The sequence below is a fragment of the Typopeltis vanoorti genome, chromosome 1 (genome assembly GCF_054136105.1).
Source record: "Typopeltis vanoorti isolate ZY-2024b chromosome 1, IOZ_Tvanoo_1.0, whole genome shotgun sequence".
In the NCBI taxonomy this organism is placed as follows: Eukaryota; Metazoa; Arthropoda; class Arachnida; order Uropygi; family Thelyphonidae; genus Typopeltis; species Typopeltis vanoorti.
The window spans coordinates 155,237,850-155,258,268 of NC_143549.1; the positions used below are offsets into that span (position 1 = coordinate 155,237,850).

General features: G+C 34.9%; 1 protein-coding gene and 1 long non-coding RNA gene across 3 annotated transcripts in view; one reads left to right on the forward strand and one right to left on the reverse strand.

The window, feature by feature from the left end:
• SecS (Sec synthetase) overlaps window positions 1–20,419 on the forward strand; it is a 107,097-nt gene that overhangs the window by 80,455 nt on the left and 6,223 nt on the right. For both annotated transcript variants that reach the window (XM_090399740.1, XM_090399732.1), the window contains exon 11: window positions 17,211–17,490. In XM_090399740.1, coding sequence (XP_090255866.1) covers window positions 17,211–17,484 — 274 coding nt within the window. In that variant the 3' untranslated portion in view covers window positions 17,485–17,490. The remainder of the gene's footprint in view (window positions 1–17,210; window positions 17,491–20,419) is intronic.
• Window positions 1–20,419, reverse strand: part of LOC150110563 (uncharacterized) — a 79,732-nt gene that overhangs the window by 28,960 nt on the left and 30,353 nt on the right. The gene's annotated exons all lie outside the window — the stretch shown is intronic.

Here is a 20,419-nt window from a genome sequence, read left to right on the forward strand (position 1 = left end):
TGGTTAAAAACTTTTCTCTTCAGGCAATGATGGTAGTTAGCCTTTGGAATATGAATGTAATTTTCCACCCAAGCATTGTGCATCTTTTAATTTCATCCATGATATTTTGTTCCATTGATACCTGTTGTCCTAAGTATATGTAATGATCTACTTATTTAATTTCATCATTATTGATTTTTATTATTTCTGGTTGGACATAGCTATTGAACATAACTTGGGTTTATTTTTAGGCCAGCTGTTTTGCTAGCAATTTGGAGTTCATGGATATGAGTTATGTAATTCATGCGCAGTTGAAGTAAAGATAACTATGTCATCTGCAAAGCGTAATGGCTTAAATAGCTTCCATTTATCTTCAGACCTTTCCTTTCCTAATTAAGAAGTTTGAATATTTCTTCTAGCCCATGCTGTGAATAATTTTGGAGATATTGTGTCACCCTGTCTTATACCTCTCTTTGTTTCCACAGTGGAGATGTTTTAGTCGAAATGAATTGCTGCTGTGGCATTGGTGTATGCTGATTTGATGGTCCCGATGTATGTCCATCAGGACCATCAAACTTGTTGGTTTCATAATGTTTTAAGTATTGCACAAGTTTTTACTGAATCAAAGGCTTTCTCATAATCAATAAAACTAAACATAATGGTAACTGATATTCATTACATCATTCAGTAATCTGTTGTACAACTTAAATATGGTCCATTGTACTGAAGCCACTTCGAAAGCCTGCCTGTTCTTTTGGTTATGCTAGATCTAGTCATACAAAGCCTATGAACCAAGACTTTTGTAAACACATTGTAAACCACTGATAGTAGACTGATGTGTTGGTAGTTTGTCAAGTCTAGGGTAGCGTTCTTCCATGTTCTTGGTACATCATTTTTCTTTAGACATAAAGTAAATAGTTTTACCAAGATTTTGTAGATCATTTCTCTGCCTGCTTTTAGAAGTTCAGCTATAACTCCATCCTCACCTACAGCTTTTCCATTTTGTAAACTTTGGATGCTTCTGGTAGAATCTGTGGTACTTCAGCTCTTTCGTAGTTGTCTTCATTTAATTCGTCATCCTGATATCACATCAAGTCTCAAGTAGTATGGTCACTTAAAGCAGAATGGAAGAAGAAAGATTAGCAAAACAAGTGTTCTTTGGCAGGAAAAAGACCCAGAGGAAGACCAAGATCTGAGTGGATTGATATAGTGAAAAGTGCCTTAGAAGAGAAATATTGGATTCTTGACAGATAACAGATTAATTTGGAGAAAAATTATCGATCAAAAGTTAGTAATGAGGTAACATTTTCATTTAGTACTATCATAATATCCTGTATACTCCTGAAGGCACACATCAGGAATATGATGATGATGATGGGAAAGCTTCTCAAAGTATTACCAACAGGTTCTCTCTTCTGTGCTGTGTGGCTTCTGGTTCAGACTGCTTTCTGAACCAGATATGTCTGTAGTTAAAATAATTACAGTAAGGAGCTTAAACAGTATCTGCACTGCATCTAGAAGAAAGTGAGGAGACAGAACCCAAAATTCCTACTCTAGAGATAAAATGTGGCTGTGATCACTTCACATCTCTGATAATCTGGGTGGCAGTGTTTCACTGGGGATAAGTCATCTTCCACTTAGGTCTAGTTGGCATTTTCTCCATCTAGGGAAAGTATATTTTTGTGGAAATAGACCATACCAGCAGATCAGTATGAACATGTGACCTTGCACATGTTCATGCTGGTACTCAGCTAGGTTGTTTCTTTAGAGCTGCCATAACATATGGCACAGAATTTTACAAAGTATCAATATAATGTTTATAGATCATTTTTCCAGCAACTGTGACAAGTGTTCTTAATCCAAACTAGGCAACCATCCTCACCTTAACATCAACAAAATGAACAATACACTCTGTAAATAACATTAATTTGGCTGCTAACATACCTAAACATATCCATCTGATCAAAACAATATTTTGATTCATTACTCTGCATAAAAACAATTGTGTTCATGGAGACTAAGGAATTTCTTGACTGTCTTCAGTTCTACTGCTAAAAATGTTACATATAAATAAAATAGAAACAAAGATTGTGGAGTTCTACATAATGTACCGACATGGTTAAATATTTTCTGGACTAGTATTTCAGAGAATCCAATCCATTGATATATATATGTTAAAGATACCAAGCTATTTTAAACCTGGTTTTACTCCATTTCCCAAGTAAGCAAACAGACTAACAAGTCAAGTTTGCACCTGCACGTAATGGAAGTCTAGCTGACCCTCAAAGTAGTGCAAGTCAAGGCAACTCATGGTGAAAGTAGAATAAGCTCTGATCACTATTCTTAATATTTCCCCTTAATGCACAGCCCATCTCCTTGAGGAGATGTATGATGCTGTTTTTTAAAGGCAAGGTGCCACTACCCAGACCGGTTTCGACCTTTATTGAGGTCTCATCAGTGGGAGCCAGGCTAGAAATACCAAGATTTTTAGTAATACAGAGCTTATAAGTATTTTACCAGAACAAGTTACCATAAGGTGTTTTAGCCTTATTAAATAAAAATCTCTGGATGAGATATAAATGTAGACAGTATTTTACCTTGGGTATAATAAATGTTAAAAGATACCAAGCTATTTTAAACCTGGTTTTACTCCATTTCCCAAGTAAGTAAACAGACAAACAAGTCAAGTTTGTGCCTGCACGTAATGGAAGTCTAGCTGACCCTCAAAGTAGTGCAAGTCAAGGCAACTCATGGTAAAAGTAGAATAAGCTCTGATCACCATTCTTAATATTTACCCTTAATGCACAGCCCATCTCCTTGAGGAGATGCATTATGCTGTGTATTAAAGGCAAGGTGCCACTACCCAGACCGGTTTCAACCTTTAGTGAGATCTCATCAGTGGAGCCAGGCTAACACCTTATGGTAACTTGTTCTAGTAAAATACTTATAAGCTCTGTATTACTAAAATCTTGGTATTTCTAGCCTGGCTCCTACTGATGAGACCTCAATAAAGGTTGAAACCAGTCTGGGTAGTGGCACCTTGCCTTTAATACACAGCATCATACATCTCCTCAAGGAGATGGGCTGTGCATTAAGGGGAAATATTAAGAATAGTGATCAGAGCTTATTCTACTTTTACCATGAGTTGCCTTGACTTGCACTACTTTGAGGGTCAGCTAGACTTCCATTACGTGCAGGTGCAAACTTGACTTGTTTGTCTGTTTCTTACTTGGGAAATGGAGTAAAACCATGTTTAAAATAGCTTGGTATCTTTAACATTTATTATACCCAAGGTAAAATACTTTCTATATATATATAATGGGAGGAAAATGTATAACTCTTTACAATTCCCCTATCTTTCTATTGATTTATTACTTATGACTAGTATACTCATATGTAAAGAAAATTACTATAGCTATATGGTTCTTCATATAAATTGTTAGGCTTAAAAAAAGTAAGACTTTAAATTTAAAAACTAAATAAAGCTAATATAAGTAAATGTTTATGGAAAGAAATAACACATTTATAAGTTTAAGGAATTTCAGTTTTATTAATTTAAGAATGCCATGTAAATTGGCATTAATGTGATTTGCGTGATTAAACAGATTAAATTACAGAGAAAATTCACTTAATAAAAGTGACTATTTAAAAAAAAAACTATTAGAAATAAAATTTTAATTGAAATAAGCAAGAGTAGTATTTAGTAAAAATAAATTAAATTAAACCAGAACACTCAGAGCAGAATTTTTAGCCAAGTTTCTTGACTGTCTTTAGTTCTAGTGCTTAAAATGGTTACAAGTAGAACTACCATTAGTATAGGAATAATAGAGTAGCTAATGCCTGTTTAACATGATCACCTCCTAGAACTGAGAAATTTAAGGCAGTGATTCTTAGTTGTTTCTTTGCAATTTTACAGAGCTAGTAGAAAGCACCTTTTATGAATGACTTCAGTTTTGTTCTGCATCAATTGTCTTAAAATCACATGATATGCAAAACCTAATTTTTTCTAACTCTATCTTGCTTCTTAATGTACAAATGCTTACCTTCCTTTTTTGACCATAATATGATTTTCCACAAGAACAAGGAACTTGATTTACTCCTGCATGGATTATTGTATCAAATTGGTCTTTGAAGATAGATAGGAAGGAATTTATCTTTTGAATCAGATGGAAGAAGAATTATAGAATGTAGCAGCCCCATTAATTTATTTCTGTTAAATTTTGGACATATGGAGACCTTATAGATGTTTTTTGAGGAGATTTAAAACAAAGGCAATATTTTGTTTATCATCGTAACAAACCTGCATGGAGGCAGCGTACTCGCTGTGTCTTCAGTGAGTACGTTGCTTCTATTCCACTTGAAATCTTGATCTTCCTGTAAATCTTTTCTACCATACTGGTATCAAACATCTAATTTTGCTAAACTTTCAACTTATTCTGTTTAAGTATTCTTACCACCTTAGATTAATTTTGCTCACATGTTTTTGAATATCAACAATATAATTTCCTTTATAATATTTTTATTTTAATGGTTGTATGCATCAATGCTGTCTCTTTACTCCCCTAGTTTTTCTCAGAGCTCTCTCATATCTGTGAAGCTAGAAACATCTATCATATTGAACCTTTTAAACTCATATTCCAGCAGTTCATTCCACTTATCCACCAGTCTCCTCCATATAAATCTTCTCCTCACTTCATTCCTTGTTCTCTAAGTGAATAACGGACTTGCTCTCCAACCAACAGGCTGTACATGCAAATCCCGTAGTATCTTGAATGTTTGTTGAAAGTCTTTATGTATAAATGGTTTTGTTGGCATGTATGGGACTACCACCACCTTACTTGTTAGAGGTGGTAAGTGGCTTGAAAAAGTTGCATGTTTGGTAACTGTAGGTATTAATATATACTAAATGTACTGGTCTTTTGTGAGCAAGATTCATATTTAAATTCAGATTTATGTTGATTCTCTGAATCAACCAAAAAAAAAAAAAATTGTGTATTATGCACTGGCTGGTACCACTTGCTTTGCTGTACTTTTATACTGCATGCCTTCTAACAGTTTCATTATCCAAGTGCTGTTGCCATTCAATCTGTGCAAAGCCTTGTGTCTAAATCCTCATTAGGCTCATGCATGTATGTCACTGTTACAAATTAGTAGTTTGAGTTTTACCATCACATCCCTGATTTAAGAATGTAAGAGCTTCATCCTGCATTCCTTAAATCCAATTTGCAAGATAGCTTCCTTCCTTCCTTCTTTCCTTCCTATGTTGTCCTTAACACTTACTCGATTCCACTATCATATTCAGTGGGCTGTTAGATTCCTTACTCTTGTGGATTATTTGTCATTATATTCAGTACATTGATCACCATTTGTACACTGAAGAACATCAAGATTTTATAGAGGCTACCAGAGATCAGGCAAAGCATGTCTTGCATATTGTCACTTCTCAAAACCTGGTTGTTTCTCCAAGTTCTGAGAGGTGATCTTGTTAAATACTCTGCTTCCTTCCTTCTTTTTTTTTCCCCTCTCCATAGAACTCATACATCATCATCAAATTCTTGATATGTTCTCAAGAATGTTTGATACTAAATGATTAAGTTTACATTACTAGTTTTTTTACCAACAATTTTCTGCCAAATTAATTTATTTGTAAGAACTTCAATATTATATCTTGCATTTGTCTTCTTAGTTACTTTCTGACTGAATCACCAAGATCTTGTTTTTCTTGTTATCAAATAATTCTTTTGCTGAACTTTCCTCTCTCATTCTATTTAAGTAGCCATCCAGTCTTAGATCACTTTTGCTCACACATTATTGAATGCTAACAGTCATTTTTTTTTTTCCTAATATCTTCATTTTTAACAGGATTCTTCTATTGATGTCATCCATTCATTTTTATAATTTTTCTCAGAGCACTAATATCCATAGTCTCTACTGTTGATCAGCTGTTTTGTTTCTACTTACACTTTTGATTTAAAAGTTAAATGTGGTTTGAACAATGTCTTGTATTACTGCTAATTTAGTGTTTTGGATAATTTCTCACTTACTCCATTTAAATTTATTTGACTGGCTCCATACCATCTTTTCTTATTCTCTTTGGATGAATCACAATTTATTATTTAAAGTCATGACTAGTTTTATGTGCATTATACTATATCTCTTCAAGAGAGTATTTTTCTCTGTGCAATATCACACCACTATCCATCCAAACAGTAGGTATTGTAAAAATCTAGCAAGACAGTCATATAACATCTCTACAAGTGCAGAAAAAAGAAATCAAGAACTCATACATCTTGGTCTCATCCTTTTACAAAGTGGTTATAATTGAAAAATGGTACAGAACATTCTTAAACTGCCTACTTAAAAGATAGGACAGATAGGAATATAAAGGAGCAATATCACTTCCTTGGATCCAGTCCATTGTGGAATACACTATGTGGAATAAAAAGAATGGTCATGAGTGGTAAGCATGCCAAGGACATAGAGAAGGGGAAAAAACATAAATCAGACATAGCCTCAAATGCAATAGTTAAATCATGTCATGTGGCAGGGTACAAAAAATGGCTTGTTGATTATAATTTCTTCACAAAGGCATTGAACGAATCGTTAAAAATGTTAAACTCCAGTCAGTATAGAAAAGAATTATCCTACATCAAGTCTGTTCTTATTTCATCAGAAACCTAGCACATGCAATTCATGATGTGTCATGATGTGTGCACATGCAGTATTATTAGTGTATTTTAAATGTGCCTTAATATTGATACTATTTGTTGGTTTGTTTAGTTATTATAATATGGAGTAATTTCACTCTCCTGTAAAATGATATAATGCACATGAAACTGCTCAAGAATTTAAATAATAGATTGTGATTTTGTCCATCAGTAGTCTGTCTCCATGTAGTAAATATTCCAGACATTACTTCTTGTGTGTTCCACCTTCACAGAAGGCTCTCAAGCACTATTCTGTTATTTATTTTCTAATTGAATTTGCTATCAAATTCAACATCAGCAGAATTGATGCTGGGCACATCAATGTAAGAATGAAGATGAAAATGACTTAAACAAGTGAGATTCTGCTAAATAATAACTATAAGCTGTTATATTCAGTAGTGATCAAGAAAAGGAATAATTATAGCATTCAACACTGAACATGAGGATAACTTCTTGAATGGCAGTTTCAAGTAGAGATATGGGAGATATTCAGGTGTTCAAAATGGGAAATTGGACACCAAGACTTATTTGAGCATATGGTCCCACAAGATTCTACTAATGAAGTAGGGAATTTTCAAGTCATTGGAGACAGTTACTAACATGAAGACAGGGGAAAAAGAAAGAAATAGAAAACAAGCTCTTGTTTAAGATCTAAACAGCAGAGTTGGAAATGAATACCAGACATGTAGAAATGTTCAGAGAAAATCTGCAGAAAAGAGCAAAGCTAGTAATAATGGTATCTATTAGATTCCTGTTCAGGACATCGGCTAATACCATGTCCAACATAAAAATGTACAAAAATTCACAGGGAGAGAAGTTGTGTGGATGGACATTTTATTGTTGATGATATCTTCACATTGTTTAAAGATAAACCTTGCATGAGGGTTTTTGAAATAGGAAGTATTACCATTTAGTTTTTAGCAGGATAAAAATTAATATCATATTGAAAAGAAAAATATTATTATTACATCACACCTCCATGGAGTCTAAAGACTCATCGAGGGAGAGCACCTACTATACAGCTCTGTCTCCACCGCTCAATTCACAAACTACAGCGAACTGCAACTACACTTGCCATTCACCACCACTAGTACTTTCACAGACAAACGCAAACATCCATGCTTATGACAGGATTCAAACCTGCAGCCTTTTGGCTGGAGAGCGGATACGCTAACCACTCTGCCAAGCAGGCCGGCAGAAATATGTAGAAAGGTTTTTTATAGAATCGAATCCAAACAGCTTTCAGATGTAGACTCAAGTATACATCATCATCAAATTCCTGCCATGTACCCACAAGGGGTGTAGAGGATATGATAGTACTACATGAAAAAATATCATTACTAACTTCCTATCTACAATTTTCCTCCAAATCAGTTTGTTACTTGTCAAGACTCCAACATCATCAGATCTTATATTTCTATCGTCTAAGGCAGCGCTTCCCAAACTGTGGGCCGCAGCCCCCTTGGGGGGCCGTAGGTTTTGTTGAGGGGGGCCGTGAAATAATGAAAACAAATTTAAAATGTTTTAAGACTAAGTAGATTTTTTTTTATTTTAAAACAAACGTATTTAACTTTTATTATTTCTTTTTTGTTATTTTTTATATTTTAATGGAAAAATTCACACATTGGTGTTGGTTCACAAACTTTGCTTCCTGCTTATTTCGGCGCTTAACGAATATTAGTAAATATTGCTTATTCATATGTTTCATTTCAAAGCAGTGGTTAATTGTATTTACTTCGAATGTTCTCCAGGGAAGTTCCAAATCTTTCTGTCCCTTTCATAACGCGTTCGTAATCAGGGACTGTTGATATTGACTTTATATACATATCAAAACTCGTTTTATATTATCACTGTCATCTGAGCTAGTTTTCTGTTACCAATAAAAGTTTCGCATATACTTCACACATGAAAAAAAAGCTTAAACAAGTTCATGTGGGGATATAGTAACTCGCTTGCAGTGGTAAACAACGCGCCCTCCCTAAGAGCCACTATACTGCAGAGGCAATAAAAATAAGTACTTTTATTATGCCAGTGAATAAGGAGTCTGTGTAATATATTTCTCAACAAATTGTGCAATTAGAGACAACTGGGATAAAAACACACTAATTAATGAATCACATGTCCCTCATACAGAAACTATGCTGTATAGACTGAAACAAAACCATATGTTGCATGGGCTAACACAGTATCTAACTAAAAACTATTGTTATTAATTAGATGTATGTGAGTTCGATTTCCCAAGGCAGCAATAAAATTCAACCGAACGTGTTAAAATTCGTAAAAGTATTAAAACTAAGTAATATATATATATATATATATATATATATATATATAATGAATGTTATGGCAGTTTCACATATGGAATTCGGTTGAAGAGAGTTAGCATTTCAACTCACTTGTCAGCTATGCTTTTATCTTTCAGTTGCGTGATCTTTTGTTAATACCGCACCAATCATATGCACGTTTTAATAAACAGACTGCCTTTGCTGTCTGTGTCGTGTTAGGCTTAATTACCATAAACGGAGAAAAGTCACAAAAGTGAAAAATGTTCCTGGTCCGGGGATTCCCTTATTCAGGTAATATTCACTAATTTCATGTTGTCAGTCTGTGGTGTGCCAGTATCGGTAAGTGGTGATATTATTTGATCTATTCTACGTAAAAAAATTAACCCTGAGATGGATAAGTGGTTGATAAAAAATAAAAAAAAAATCCCGCGAACAATCAGAAGAAGCAGAAACAGACTAAAAAAAAAAAGGACAGTATTTCATATTTTACCAGAACAGACCATATCGTCTTCAGAACCAAACTGTAAGAGGTAAAAAATGTAATATATGCATTTGATTTTTGCAGTATTCACTGTGTATGTTTTGTCTTGAATAGAAATACAATAAATATTATAATAATATATCTCTCTATTACGATTTTTTTTTGAGGGGGGGCTGTGAAATATTTTAATTTTTGCAAAGGAGGCCCTGACATCCAGAAGTTTGGGAAGCACTGGTCTAAGGCACTTTGTACCATATCAATCCACCTATATCTTGGTCTTCCTCTGGGTCGTTTTGCTGCCAACCTGGCAGAGAACACTTGTTTTGCTAATCTTTCCTCACCCATTCTGTATGGTCACCTAAACAGAATTGGCGCATTCCTGGATGCTGACAATGTCAAGTTCTTTCCTAATATCCTCGTTTTTAATATGATATTGCCATTGATGCCATCTATTCACGCCTATAATCTTTCTCAGGACTCTCATATCTGCGGTCTCTAGTCTTTGGTCAAGTGTTTTACTTCTGACCCAGCTCTCAGATCCATAAGTTAAAACTGGTTTGAACACTGTCTTGTATACAGCTAATTTAGTGTTCTGACTAATTTCTCTCTTATTCCATATGAATTTATTCAGTTGACTTCCCACCATACCAGCTTTGCTGATTCTGTTGTCTATTTCTATATTTAATTTACCATCTTCAGTAAAAATTGTGCCTGAGTAGCTGAAATGTTTTATTTGTTCCACAGGTTCTCCATTCACAACACAGTTGACATTTTCAATGATTCTGCCTATTTTCATTGTCTTTGTCTTTTTATTGCTGACCTTCATACCATATCTATTACAACAGCTATTCAATTTAGTCAGAGAATCTTGCAGACTTGTAGCGGATTTATTTAGAAGTATAACATCATCCGCATAAAGCAAAGAGCTGACATTAAAATCTCCAATTTTGATATCAGGTTTAATACCACTTTCCTTCATAATGTGATCCATATAGATAATGAATAACAGAGGGGATAATGTACATCCTTGTCTCACACCAGATTTAACATTAAACCATCTTCCTGTACTTCCTTCAATTCTAACTGCTGACTTACAACTCAAATAAAGACTAAGTATTGCTTGATATAATGCCCCATTGACACCATATAACTGCAGCGTATTGAATAGCTTCTCTCTTGGCACCTTGTCATATGCCTTTTCCAAATCGACAAAACTTAAATACAGATCTTTGTTATATTCCCATGCTTTCTCGACTATTTGTCGTAAAGTGAAGATCTGATCCTGACAGCCTCTGTTTTGGCCTGAATCCAGCTTGTTCTTCACCAAGCTTTTCTTCCACAATTCTTCTCAACCGTTTCCCAAGTATACTTGCATAGATCTTGCCAGGAACACTCAGTAGGGAAATACCTCTGTAATTCTCACATTCAGTTTTATTTCCTTTTTTATATATGGGTACTATGAGAGCTCTACTCCAATCATCGGGAATTCGTCCCTCTGTCCAGGCTTTCTGAACTACGCAGTGCAGCCACTGTAAGACTCTTATACCACCATACTTCAGCATTTCTGGTTGAATATCATCTACTCCTGCTGCCTTTCCACATTTCAAGCCTTTGATGGCTTTTTCGACTTCAAGTATGGATATGTATTCCTGCCTGCATGCCTGGTCAGTGTTTTTTACCACTGTGATGTCATCACTGCTTGTTTCATTTAGCAGTTTTTCAAAGTAATTACTCCAAACTTCGAGGATATCTTTTTCTCAAGTTTTCATGTCACCTTTATCATCTCTAACTCCTTTTACAGCACTCTTTCCTCCATTCCTAAGCTTCTTCAACAACCTCCAGAATATTTTGCCACCTTCTTGATATTTATTTTCTATATTATTTATTAAAACACTTAAGGAATTGAACAATGTAGTTAAGGATATAAATTAAATTAAACTTTAATATATATTTTCCGATATTTTGGCAATGTCACATTGCCATCTTCTAAAGGAACTTACAAAAAAAGTTACGTGCATGTAGGCACTACAACACAGAAACTGGGAATGAAGAGATGAAGCTATTATTCTCCTAACAGTCCTGATGGTGTCCTCTAGCAGGCTAAGTAGGTGTTCTTGGCCGTTGGGCTGAAGGTCTGCTGATCTAGGCCTCCCAAATTTGGGGCAGTCGCATACAACCAAATTTGTTGAGGTTTGGAGAATTTCTTAGGGCTGAGGCTGATTAATTGAGTTGTATTTTCTATATTCTTGCCAAAGTCCTCCCATGACTTTTGTTTATCTAGTTTTACACAGTGTTTAGCATTCTTGCATTTGTCTCTATATTCTCTAAGAGCACAAGCTGACTTATTTGACAGGAACTTTTGATATGCTTTCTTCTTCTCCTTCACTGCCTCTTTAACTTCCTGTGTCCACCAGGGAGTTCTAATTTTTTTATCCTTGCAGACAACCTCACCACATGCCTCTCTGGCAGAATCAATCAATGTTTTCTTCAGAGTTTGCCACTGAATCTCCAAGGTTTGATTCCTGTTCTCAAACTCTTTCATTTTTTCTTCAATAATCTTTGTGTATTTTAGTCTACAGTTCACATCTGAGAGCTACTCAACTTTTATTCGCTTTAAAACTTTCTTACATGTTATTCTTTTCAATATGAAATTCAATTTTATCCTACTCAAGACTAAATAGTGATCAATTTCAAATCCTCTGTACACTCTGGTGTCCTGCACCAGGGAGAAAACATCACTATCAACAATAACATAGTCAATGAGACTTTTCTTATTCCTAGCCTCTTCTCTCCATGTGAATTTGTGCACATTTTTATGTTGGAACATGGTGTTAGTAATAACCAGTCCATGTCCTGAGCAGAAATCCAATAGATATTTGCCGTTATTATTAGCTTTGCTCTTTTCTCCAAATTTTCCCAAAATATTTTTGTATGCCTCACAATCATTTCCTACTCTGCTATTTAGATCCCCAACAAGGACCAACTTTTCCTTTTTCATTGTATCAGTTGCGTTTTCTAAAGCATCAAAAAATTCCTCCACTTCTACCTTAGTAGAACCTTCTGTGGGACCATAGGCACAAATAAGTCTCATTGTCCAGTTCCCCATTCTCATATTTGCCCACATTACTCTACTTGAGACTGACTGCCATTCAAGAAGATTAGCCTCGTATTTTGTGTCCAATACTATGGCTACTCCTTCTTTTCTTTGATTGTCATTGCCTGAATATAACATTTTGTATTTATTGCTCAGAAAGATCTCACCAGTTTTGGTCTTTTTTGTTTCAGTCACCCCTTTTATGTCGATCTGGTACTTATCTAATTCTTCAGCTAGCTCCATTTCTTTGGTATTCAGGCTTCTTACATTGATAGTACCGATCTTTAACTCTGGTGATGTTGAGTTGGGGTTTGTTTTCAGATTTGTTCCAGTAGCTGACTTTTTGCTGTTTGCCCTTGTTCCCTGACGAAAACAAAGGGGGGCTTGTTTAACCGGGCGATGCCCCAGCCGGCATGAAATTTTGTCATGTTGTACCATCATTTTTTATTTTGATTTAACCAATAAGAATACAATTTGGTCGGCTAAATCCCAAATTGCCAGCCCATCCTCATTCGTTCAGTATCCAAGTAGATACCCAACAGGGTGCACCACGAGAAGGTGAGGATTGGACATTAGGTCAGAAGCCCTGGTCGGTTCTCCGCATTCCTTTAAAGGCTATGTGGAGGTTTCCTCTCAGTTATACAGCTTTGACCCTTAAGCACCCTATATACAAATATATAAATATTTGTATATGGGACTCAAGTTTACAAATATTACTATATATATGAAAACAGGACCCAAACCTTGGAGACTCAATGGAAAACTAAAATAAACATTAAATGAATTCCGTCTTGGAGTCACGTGGTGAAAGTTGTTGCAAGTACATGAAAAATCAGAAGTTCATGCTGAACTCACAAGTTCTAGAAAAGAACTGTCCTTAAAGAAAGGAAGCATATTGAAAGGTCCTAGCTAGTAAGCTAACAGTATTCCTGACAGTATAGAGAAAAATAAGAAAATGAAGCAGTGTGTTAAAATAGTCAAGGTCATGGGAAGATTTTTTTAAGAAATATCAGGTAGGTGGCAAAATATTGAGGAGGGCTATTGAAAAAAGCTTAGATCTGGAGGAAAGAGAGAGTACACATAAAACTGAAGATAGATATTCTGGATGTCTAAAAATTAATACTTTGAAAAGTTATTAATTGGAACAAGCAAAAGGTAATAGGATAATATTCAAAAGGAATGCCATTAGGAGTGCATAATAATATTTGAAGTAAAGAAAGCCATCAAAAACCTGAAGTGGCTAAAGACAGTTGAGTAGATATTAGACCAGAAATGCCCAAACATGGAGGTGTAAAAATTTTACAGTGGTTAAACTGTCAGAATTTGGGATCAGAATAGAACTCTCATAGTGTCCATCTATAAAATGGGATGTAAAACAATGTGAGGATTACTGAGTGTCCCAGGTAAGATTTATTCAAGCATATTGGACAAGGCTTAGAAAAATAGTGGAAGTGAAACAAACTTCGAGAAGAACCAGATGTTAGGTTATATCAGGTTTTTGGATCAGATTGTTTAAGACAAATAATTGAGAGAACATGGGAATATAACAAGGATTGCTATTTAAATTTTGTACATATGAAAAGGCATATGACAAGCTGCCAAGAGAAAAGCATTTTTCAAAATGCAACAATTATGTGAGGTAAATGGAGCATTTCATAGAGCAGCATAGTCTGCATTTAAGAACAGTTAGAATTGAAGAAAGTACTGGAAGATTGATGTAAAATTAGGCATAAGGACAAGGAGGCTTAGTATCTCCTCTCTTGTTCTTCATCTTTATGGATCATGTTATGAAGGAAAGTGTAGTTAAACTTAATGGTGATATTCAATTCATCTTGCTTTATGCGGATATGTTATACTCCTAAATCCAGTATGTCTTCCAATATGTCCAGTAATTAATCCAGTATATCTTCAAGATTCAGCTAAACATTTTCAGTGTGAAAATCTGTAATCAAAGGACAAATACAGTGAAAATAGGCTGGAACATGAAAAACATCAACTGCATTTTCATTGGTGATTTTGTAGAACAGTTCAAATATTTCAGTTATTTAGGCACAATTTTAAGTGAAGAGCGAAGATAGCAAGTTGAACATGGCAGTAGGCAATAGAGTAAGTAAATTTGGGGGAATCATTTGAAATTGATACTGCCACCTTAATTATCTAATGGTGGTATTGTCACTTAACAGTTAGCAAAACAAGTGTCTGATGTCACTATGGCAGGAAGAAGAAGACGACTCAGAGGAAGACCATAATTTAGGATTGGCACAGTTAGAAGTTCCTTAGAAGACTGAATTATAAGATCTAATAATATTGACACATAAGGGATTAATTTGGAGGTCAAATGAAAGCAACTGAAAACATATCGCCAATATTTGGTTCTTGTTTTCGGACTTGTAAAAACCAAGTCAACTTTAATGATATTTGTACGTTTCATTCCAATTCACTTCTATAAGCTTTGGTTCTTTTTAAAACCTTATGTACATGTTTTCTTTTGAATATGGTATTCATTTTTATATTGCTCAGCACTTGAATAGTGATCACTTCCTGTTTCAAATCTTTTACATTCATATAACAAGGCAGTTGAGTATATACTGAAGAGTGATATTCAGTTGTTTTCAGATATTTCATTCAGACATTGAAGGGAGATGTTCAGTTGTTTGCCAGTGACACAAAGTTGGGCAGGGTAATAGTTAATAATGTGATTCAAGGCTTCAGAATGATTTGCATAGGCTAACGGTATGGCAGAACATAATGGATGTTAATTTAATGTAGAAAAGTGTAGAGTTATGCATTTTGGAATACAAAGATTACAAGCTGTGTACAACATTGAGGAAACAGTACTCTAGGAAATTGATGAAGTGAGGGATGGGGTGGGGTAGTAGTAGTAGATAGAGAGTTGAAGTTTAGAGGGTATATTGCTAAAGTAACCAGGGTATCTTACAGGATTACTTGGTTATTGAAGAACACACTAACAAGGAAGGGAGTTATCATTCCTCTTTATAGAGCCTCTATACGATTAGCTCTGAATTACTGTGCTCAGGTCTGGTCACCTGGGTTTCTTGGGGATGAGGAAGTGGTGGAGAGAGGTGAGTTGTCTGTGGGATGCTTCCTATGAGAATATATTGATGATTTGTAGATTGCAAAAGGTTGGTTGGTTGGTTGATAGGCAAAAAAGTGGGAATATGATAGAAACATTTAAGTTACTTAAAAGATTTGATAACATTGGTGCTTACCCAACTTCCAGGGATGACCTGGAAGTTGTGTAAGAGTGGTTAGCAAGGGGAATGAGGACAAGATTTTTTGCTTGGAGAATATTGAATGAATGAAATGGGTTGCCTGAATGAGTTGGGAGTGCTTTGTCTGTTAATGGTTCCAAGGAGAGGTATGATAGATATTGCGTTGATAGTTTGGATCTACTACAATCAGTCTTAGGACTCGGTGGACATGCTCGTGCAAAAATAATAATAATAATATCATCTTGAACTAGTTTGAATTTGAATTTATGCATCTTCATATTGGAACATGGTGTTATTAATGATTAGTCCATTTCTCAAACAGAAATTCATTAGGTACTTACTATTATCATTAGCTTTGCTCCAGGTTTTCCCAGAGCATTTAATTTGGTTTGTTAATCATTTCCTATGCTTCTATTTCGATCTGCAAGGATCATTTTCTTTTTTCACTTTCTGTCAGCTGCAATCTTTAATGACTTGAAAAATTCTTCCACTTCTTCCTTGCTAGTAGTTTTTGTGGGGCATAGTGGGATGAATTATGGAAATAAACAGTCTCACTGTTCATTTCCATAATTTGAAATTAACCTAAATTGTGTTTAGTTTTGAATGTTATGGCTATTCCTTTTCCCTGATTCACTGTTTCACAAATTTATTAGTATTTTCTTGTTAACAGCAGTTATATCAACATGATACTGCTCTTTCTTCTTTTACTTCTGTTTTTCCATAGGTACTTCTGATGGTGACTATCGGTAATTCTGCTAACTCTGAGTTTGTTTGTCTCAATAGCTGACTTTTCACTGTTTGCTCTGGTTTCATAATGAAAACTATGAACCTTTGCTTGTTCAACTGGATAGTTCCTCAGTCAGCATTACATTTCGTCATGCTGTACCATCACTTGCATTTTTGATTTAAGCTAATGCAAAATACTATTTGTTTGGCTAAGCCTCAATTTGCCAACTGATTTTGTTTTATTCATTGGATACCTGATACTAGGTACACCACATTTGAGAGGATTGGACATTGGGTCAGAAGTTCTTTTCAGTTCTCCACATTTCTTAAAGGCTATGTGGGCTTTAAGAAATGTGGAATGAACTCCACATTTCTTAAAGGTATTCATTCTGTCTGTGTGTTATCATTGTAACACTAGCTTTGAAAATAGTCAAGAAAATTTATTCAAAATTCTGCTCTGAAAATCTAAAATTACTAAACCATAATCCTTTAGTGTTTTGGTTTAGTAATCATTAGAATGTTTTTGCCTTATGCGTCTGTTTGGGAACAGATCAGTAAAAATATATGTTAAGATTTTTGAAGCTACACATCTTTTGAACCTATTTAGGTTGCATATTTAATCTTTTGTTTATCTTATATAAAATTCAATAAAAATATATTAAGATTTTTATGCTTAAATTTTTTTTTTCCTAATTCATTTTTAAGGGTAGTGGTTGCAGGTGATAAGAAGTGCATAGGTAACTATAGTTTTCAAAACTGGGGAATGCATCACAGTTCTTATCCATATGCCTACCTCACTGCTGCTGCAGCCATTGGAATAACTCAAGAAGATGTAGATACCTTTGTCAGAAGACTAGATAAAGTACTTGGTAGAGTGAAAGCAGGAAATTTGCAGAAAAATTCTGATATAAATAATGAAATTGCTAAAGGACTTCATGATGATCCTGAGCAGCATGCAATAAATGGTGATGTTAAATAAATTATGGTATGGCTTTCTTTTGTGTGAATATTTATTGGATTTGTTTTGTTCATTTTTCTCTGCATACACATTTGTATGATTCATTCTCTGACTTGATAGATTTATTGAAAAGTAATATTTAAGTTAGGCCATTTTTAGTAAAAGAAATTTGTAAACCTGATTCAAATGGATATTAATCACTGTACTCTGAATGGATGGAAATGTAACGAAATTTGGTATTTATGATCTTTACTAAAATTTATAATCATGTAAATTTACAATGTGTCATTTTTTGGTCTATTTACTATTATTATTATTATTTGTCACCTCCAGGGAGTCCAAAGACTCATCGAGGGAGGGCATTTACTCTACAACTCTGCTTCCACCACCCACAATCCACCAACTGACCGCAACTACACCAACGGCATCTACCGCTGACCACCACCACTAGTATTTCCACAGACAATTGCAAACATCCGTGCCCACGACAGGATTCAAACTAGCAGCCTCTTGACTGGAGAGTGGACACGCCAACCGCTCGGCCAACTATGCCAGTTGGAAAAATTTTATTTTCAGATTTGGCCCCTTTTTCAATACCTATACCACTAAAACAGCACATCTAGAACAGAGACATAATGTCCACATTATTAAAAAAAAACAAAAAAAAACTTTTAAACTTAGAAACAATCATTATATACTTGAAATATTTTATACATTGTTTTTAAAGTAAGAAATTCATGATACATACTCCCAAGAAGATATAAATGATGAATAGTGCTAAATGATGAAGGAAAGTGGTATCAAACATGATATCAAAATTGGAGATGTTAATGTCAGCTCTTTGCTTTATGCGGACGATGTTATACTTCTAAATAAATCCGCTACAAGTTTGCAAGAGTCCCTGACTAAATTGAATAACTGTTGTAATAGATATGGTATGAAGGTGAGCATTAAAAAGACAATCATCATCATCATCAAATTCCTGCCATGTATCCTCAAGGGGTGTACAGGATATGACAGTACTACATGAAAAAATTACATCATTACTAACTTCCTATCTACAATTTTCCTCCAAATCAGTCTGTTACTTGTCAAGACTCCAACATTATCAGATCTTATATTTCTATCGTCTAAGGCATTTTGTACCATATCAATCCACCTATATCTTGGTCTTCCTCTGGGTCATTTTCCTGCCAACCTGGCAGAGAACACTTGTTTTGCTAATCTTTCCTCTCCCATTCTATTTAAGTGACCATACCACCTGAGATTAGCTCTGCTAATGCATTCCTGGATGCTGACAATGTCAAGTTCTTTCCTAATATCCTCATTTTTAATATGATATTGCCATTGATGCCATCTATTCAAGCCTAGCCTATAATCTTTCTCAGGACTCTCATATCTGTGGTCTCTAGTCTTTGGTCAAGTGTTTTACTTCTGACCCAGCTCTCAGATCCATAAGTTAAAACTGGTTTGAACACTGTCTTGTATACAGCTAATTTAGTGTTCTGACTAATTTCTCTCTTATTCCATATGAATTTATTCAGTTGACTTCCCACCATACCAGCTTTGCTGATTCTGTTGTCTATTTCTATATTTAATTTACCATCTTCAGTAAAAATTGTGCCTGAGTAGCTGAAATGTTTTATTTGTTCCACAGGTTCTCCATTCACAACACAGTTGACATTTTCAATGATTCTGCCTATTTTCATTGTCTTTGTCTTTTTATTGCTGACCTTCATACCATATCTATTACAACAGCTATTCAATTTAGTCAGAGAATCTTGCAGACTTGTAGCGGATTTATTTAGAAGTATAACATCATCCGCATAAAGCAAAGAGCTGACATTAAAATCTCCAATTTTGATATCAGGTTTAATACCACTTTCCTTCATAATGTGATCCATATAGATAATGAATAACAGAGGGGATAATGTACATCCTTGTCTCACACCAGATTTAACATTAAACCATCTTCCTGTACTTCCTTCAATTCTAACTGCTGACTTACAACTCAAATAAAGACTAAGTATTGCTTGATATAATGCCCCATTGACACCATATAACTGCAGCGTATTGAATAGCTTCTCTCTTGGCACCTTGTCATATGCCTTTTCCAAATCGACAAAACTTAAATACAGATCTTTGTTATATTCCCATGCTTTCTCGACTATTTGTCGTAAAGTGAAGATCTGATCCTGACAGCCTCTATTTGGCCTGAATCCAGCTTGTTCTTCACTAAGCTTTTCTTACACAATCCTTCTCAACCGTTTCTTAAGTATACTTGCATAAATCTTACCAAGAACACTCAGTAGAGAAATACCTCTGTAATTCTCACATTCAGTTTTATTTCCCTTTTTATATATGGGTACTATGAAAGCTCTACTCCAATCATCGGGAATTCGTCCCTCTGTCCAAGCTTTCTGAACTATGCAGTGCAGCCACTGTAAGACTTTTATACCACCATACTTCAGCATTTCTGGTTGAATATCATCTACTCCTGCTGCCTTTCCACATTTCAAGCCTTTGATGGCTTTTTCTACTTCAAGTATGGATATGTATTCCTGACTGCATGCCTGGTCAGTGTTTTTTATCACTGTGCTGTCATCACTGCTTGTTTCATTTAGCAGTTTTTCAATATAATTACTCCATACTTCAAGGATATCTTTTTCTCCTGTTTTCATTTCACCTTTATCATCTCTAACTCCTTTTACAGCACTCTTTCCTCCATACCTAAGCTTCTTCAACAACCTCCAGAATATTTTGCCACCTTCTTGATATTTATTTTCTATATTCTTGCCAAAGTCCTCCAATGACTTTTGTTTAGCTAGTTTTACACACTGTTTAGCTTTCTTACATTTGTCTCTGTATTCTGTAAGAATAAAAGCCTCTCTGGCTGAATCAATCAGGGTTTTCTTCAAGACTTGCCACTGAATCTTCAAGGTTTGGTTCCTGTTCC